Source organism: Limulus polyphemus, unplaced genomic scaffold (assembly GCF_000517525.1).
Source record: "Limulus polyphemus unplaced genomic scaffold, Limulus_polyphemus-2.1.2 Scaffold58, whole genome shotgun sequence".
Taxonomy (NCBI): domain Eukaryota; kingdom Metazoa; phylum Arthropoda; class Merostomata; order Xiphosura; family Limulidae; genus Limulus; species Limulus polyphemus.
The window spans coordinates 1,217,520-1,223,660 of NW_013665668.1; the positions used below are offsets into that span (position 1 = coordinate 1,217,520).

A 6,141-nucleotide genomic window follows, 5' to 3' on the forward strand; every position below is an offset into this window, starting at 1 on the left:
GTTTGCTTTACTTCTTTATTTACTGTTCTATGTTTTAAGTAAAATAAGTAAAGAACTTATTTCCGAATAGCAATAATCTATATACATGTATAATGTATAATAATTAAAATGTGACCGTATTTTACAAAATACTAGTCTACTAAAACACAGACAAGACAAGTTACTTTGTAAAGGTCAGTTTTATGTTATTTGATACGGTAACATGAGTGCACGTGCGCTGCATCATTGTAACTGCTGTATTGTTAGCCAGGCACAACTGAAAGGTCAGTATAACAAAAATAATAGATATATATAAATGTATAATGTTATGAGATTTAAGCTATTTAGTTATAATTTGTGTTCATTCTAGAATGAAAGAGGCACAATTTATATTTATTTCCTAATTTTTTATAGTGGTTGCAATAATGGTCAAATCTACCGAACCTGTACACAGATTAATTACTGAAAATAACAGATAAAATATAAAGTTTTTTTCTTAAGAAATGTTTGATAACTATCTGGATATTATAAAGATTTCACATGTGAAATTTCAAAATTTTCTGATGCATAAAAGTATTTTTAATCTTAAAATAGCTATTACTTTGAATGATAGATAGGCAACATGCGAAAAGAAAAAAAAGGCACGAGAAAAACATTGCTTTACAAACCTTAAGACTTAATAAAAAAATTGGTATTTTTTGTATGAAAGCATTGTATTGTTTACTGATAATCTACCAAATTTTGTTAACATATGCATACTAATTTAAAAGTTATAGCATGGAAACTATAGCAAGCACAAAATGGTTATGAGGTCCTTCCCAGGGACCGAGCCCATGATGAAAGACTTAATAAGCTTTAAAATGAAACCAGTTTTTCAGTGTAAATCATGCATAACTGGGTCTCAATAATGTTTGACCTTTTTTTGTTAGGCAAGTTAACATTTGTTTAGCTTTAAACAAAACCAACATATCTTCAGAAATAGTTCTTATGATAAGTTCAAGGATTTACTGACAAGATTTTTTTTAAATGATAAGAGACTTGTATTATGCAAACAATTTCTTAATAAACATTTAAATTATATCTTGGTGAATTTTTTCTACAGTTTAACTGAATTGATAATGTGAAAAAAAGGCATGAGAAAAACATTGCTTTACAAACCTTAAGACTTAATAAAAAAATTTATTAAACTTTTCATTAAAAACATGAGAAAGCTTTTTGAATTCATTTACATTTGCTCAGTGATGTTCCCAGACCAGTTGTCAGGGCAGGGTTTTAGTTCTCTATCAGGGTACCTGAAACACATTAATACCACTCATTAGGGCACTTATTATTCAAATAAACACAATCATATACTTGTATCACTTTCATTATTGCGTAACAATCTGCTTCTTGATATCTCTTATTTTGATTATCGTAATAAAAGTTGTCAGACATGATTTTTCTGATGGAACCATTTGAATAAAACTTTCTCTCTTTGGCATTTTGACATGGATTATAGTAAGGATAGGAATTTACTGAAAAGTTTAGATACAAATCAGGTATATTATATTTTACTAAACTGGATGGAAAATGAATAATTACTCCACAATTCCAGTTTATGAACTCCAAAAATACAGCAGATGATTAGATAAAATCAAAATTCATTAAGACTTCTGAAATGTAAAAATTGTTATTAATTTTGTGGTAAAACAATTTGGTTGTTGTTGTTTTTTACAAAATATGTATTATCCACATGGCTACAGATTCATATAGTTAAATAAATATAATTTGAAATGTTCATTCAGTAAATTAGGAATATCAAAAATGTATGTAAATCCATGAAAAAAGTTAATTATGAGCATGGGTAGGAGTCAAAATACAAGTCATGACCTTTTACAGAGTTACATTCAAAATTTGATAAAACAACTTTATTATTAATGCATATCAATTAACTTAACATAAAAACATAGTTTATAATTCAAATTTTAATATTATACAAGTTTTAGTTTTTTAAATTAAAAGGAAATATTTAAATAGATTCTCAGTCTTCTCATCTCTGTATCAAAGGTTTTTTAAGGGATCGAAACCTTCTTCTATTACACAGATTGAGTTTTCTGCCATAAGATAACTTGCCAGTAATCGAAATGTTGTTCTTATATGGCCAGATATAGGTACAGTTGTCATCATTTTAAACAGATCTGATTATGTCTCCAAAATTTAAGAGATTTTAATTGACAGAACAAAGTTTAAATCCCTCGATAACGATTGACTGCATATTGTAATAGATAGTTAGACATGCTATTTATTCTTACAGCTAAAGCTAATAGATTACTTAGTTCTGTGTTCATTTAGTTTTATTGCTGTACAGCTGCACCCAGACTCTCTCAGAGTACACCATAAACTATTTATCACAGCCAGATAGGTTTATACAAATGATTGAATCACAAGCACAAAACGAATGAATTACAAACATGCCTCATGCACATAGCATGCTAGAATATTGATTGTCATGACAAATTAATTTTATTTTTGTTTCATTTCAGTTTTCTCATCTAACCTAATGAGTTTCTACTTCATACATTTTAGTTACTTTTATAACAATGAATAAAAATTTACATCAAAGCAAGAAATTTAGTACTTATCTGGACTCTTGCTTTTTGCTACTGGTGGAAGAAGCAATGTAAGCCTACTTTATATAATGTTGGTAATTTTAAATATTTTAAATGTTTATTTCAAATATCAAATTTAGAATATGAAATATTGAATTGCCTAAAACTGCTATCATTTAACAACTTTCTGACTAAGCTAAGGATAGGTTAAAAATATTTGTTAGCTGATGGAGGCTCAACAATCCTAGGCAAACTGTCTACAAATGTGTGCCTAAAAAGGAATAATATTTTAATAGTAGGTTCTTGTTGGGGACACAATTCTCTTTTTGTTGGTTATAAACATGTTTTTAAAAGAAGGATACATGATATAGTTAAACTTGTTCAAAGCTATGACAAGGTGGGAGGGACCTCTATGGTAGTTATATTATGACCTGTCAGTAGGTACAGTTTGAGTTTCTCTTAGAACGGAATGGAGAAAACCAAAAATAAAAGAATCAGAGTGGAGATGCATCACATGACACACATAGAAGTCAAGATTAATAATTTATTTAAATACTTCCTTTTGAAATTAAGAAAGTAAAACTTAGATAAAATAAAACTTTGAATTATAAACTATTTTATGTCAAGTTTATTGACATACATTTATAATAAAATTATTTAGTTAAATTTTGAATGTAACTGGAAAAAAGGTCATGATGTGTACTTTTGAACCCTGTCATACACAAAAGATTAATACTTATCTCATACATATTTGTTTTATATATTGTATTCCACTTTTACTGTGTTTGAATGCTTTACAAAATATTAGAGTATGTCCAATATGTTTAACTCTGAAATAAAACTTTGTGTGGAATGATGAAAACAGATTATTGACATAAGAAGTTTAATCGATTTTGTGAGAAAATGTGGTTGTTTTAATTAATATGTATGCAATGTTCAAACTTCAATGTCTACAGGTTTTCAGGCCTGTGCAGGTTATTGTGAACAATGCAGGTTTACTTATTGAGTCTTAAAAATACTTATCTTGTTAATATATAAGTGTATGTTTATAACAGGGCTGTCCAACTTCAAACCATTGGGGAGGGGGGGGGGTCAACTTGGCAAATCCACTTGTGGGCCAGAATGCTAATTAACAATCTAGAATTCTTAGTTTTGTTTTGAGTTTACTTACTGACTAGAAGAAGTATTTTATTACAAGTTACAGCTTTTACAGTAAGTGAGAATCTTTTTGAAACAGATATGAAGTTTCGAACATTGATGAGATCATTCTCAAGTACATGGGTGTATGTTAAAATTTGTGTACTTGTGAATGATCACACCAGTGATCAAAACATCATACCTGTTTTAAAAATGTTCTTCCGTACTATAAAAGCTGTTACTTGTAATAAAATAATCAAGAATTCTATTTTTTATAATTATAATTGAATTCTAGAACATATAATATTTGTCCACCATATAATGCAAATAATATATAAACAACACTTTGCTTTCCTTAAAATGTGAAACAAGTGATGTTTTTTTATTTTACAAACTTTAAGTGATCCTTTCAATGATCTTGGGTTGGATGAAGCCTTACCACAGGCTGGATGCAGCCCGCAGGCCACCAGTTGAACAGCCCTGATTTATAGTATCTTCTTTTAAAAGGTTTGGTATTCAATGTACTTATCTGTTTTTAGTACGTGGAGAAGCTAGAAAAAATCATAAGATTTATCATAAAAGAAAAGGCATTGACCTTGGAAGATCTGGATGATATCTGGGCTGCTCAAGCAGGAAAACATGAAGCTATTGTGAAGAATGTTCATGATCTTCTAGCTAAACTTGCTTGGGATTTTACTTTGGAACAACTAGACCATTTATTTGAATGTTTCAGAGTAAGAATTTCACATTATTCTTTACCTTGTATGTATGTTTATAAAATATTTAGAAATTTATGGATACAGGTTAATACATACAGTATATGTGCAATGCTTGTGTAAAATATTAATACTTAAATGTATATAGTTGATCATTTTCAACCATATAAACTACTTTTCTAAGTTAAATTTTGTGAAGTTCCATACTGTTTATGACATTTGGTTCAGAGTGAGAGCCTATTTAACTGTTAAACTAATTACTGTTTCTGTTTATAAAACAGTTGCTTAAATATAATTTACAGTATCAAGTAACTATTATAAAAACAATCCAATTACACCCATGAATCAAGAAAATTAATGTAATTAACATATGCTAAAGTCAATCTAAAAGCTATTTAGGCTTTAAATTTCTAACAGTTGAAAATTTATAGTTTGCTTTCATCTCAGCCTAAAAACACATTGTAAACATCATTCTGCTTGTAATTATGCAGGGTATCGTTTTTTTTCTTCCTAAGTAAGGTTCTAGAATGTGGGCAAATGCAAAATAAAAATAAGGCCATGACATGGCAAATTGAACATTACTGATTTCTTACAACAGTGTTACAATTCACATTATTAAATTTTCTGAACACTTAAGGTTTATAGATCAAGTTGTTATTCATATCAGTAGAATGATCTCATGAAAAAAAGGCATGTATTTTTTGTTAAAATTGTTTTAGAAAACATTATCACCTACACTCTTTCAGGCAAGCTGGACCAATGCCACTAAAAAACAAAGAGAAAAACTTTTAGAGCTGATCCGAAGGTTAGCGGAAGATGACAAAGATGGGCTTATGGCTCACAAGGTATGGCATGCTAGTGTACACCTTGGGTATTTCTATGGTTTGAACACCTAAAAATAAACATGAATTAGTAATGACTTCATACTTTGGAAGTTTTCACAATCTGTGGTGACATTTTACACATCCATTCACTTTGCCCCTGGCTGGCCTTATGACTATATATGTTAACCCTTTACATATGGGTCACGGGTGGAAGGTCATGTCATCGCGTTTGTTGACTTGCATTCAAAATTTTATTGAACTACTATTTCATAAATTTATGTAAATAAGTTTAGTATCAAACTGTAGATTATAATTCAAATCTTAGTATTATACATTATTTAATTTTAAAAGTAAATATTAAAAAACACAGATAAATATCGATTTTTGTGTGACATGTGGTATGTTGAATGCAGCACTGGTCAAATTAGATATTTGTGATGTCAAAACACTGAGTCTATAGTTTTGTGCGAATTAGGAACTAAAATTACTGATATTGACAAGCTAGAATATAAAATAAGAACATTTTATCTTTTCTATTTGCTAAGATATTACTCGTAATAAATCAAACACCGTGGCACCCCACCCACCTCTTTCCATTTTTGGAAATGCTCCCTTATATACACTTACTTTTATATATATGACATGAATAACCAATCAAAAGCTCAGAATGTCCCCTAGTGGCTTTCTCAGACATTTTCAAATATAAAGTCGTTATATCTTTCTTTCAATATAAGACGGCATAGAGGTAAGTCGAGTCTTCAATCTGCTCAAAATTTCATATGTTTAGACCCAAACACAGTTTTGTTACTAAAATTGATAAGCTATAATTGAATTCTGTGGTATCAATATAGTAATTTATGATTTTTTGGTTATTCAAATGTATATTTAAAACCTAAA

At 29.1% G+C, this 6,141-nt stretch overlaps 1 protein-coding gene across 4 annotated transcripts in view; it reads left to right on the plus strand.

Moving 5' to 3' along the window:
* Nucleotides 1-6,141, plus strand: part of LOC106464279 (probable ubiquitin carboxyl-terminal hydrolase FAF-X) — a 155,167-nt gene that overhangs the window by 60,694 nt on the left and 88,332 nt on the right. For all 4 annotated transcript variants that reach the window (XM_022392384.1, XM_022392395.1, XM_013924410.2 and 1 more), the window contains 2 exons: nt 4,244-4,438; nt 5,167-5,265. In XM_022392384.1, coding sequence (XP_022248092.1) covers nt 4,244-4,438; nt 5,167-5,265 — 294 coding nt within the window. The remainder of the gene's footprint in view (nt 1-4,243; nt 4,439-5,166; nt 5,266-6,141) is intronic.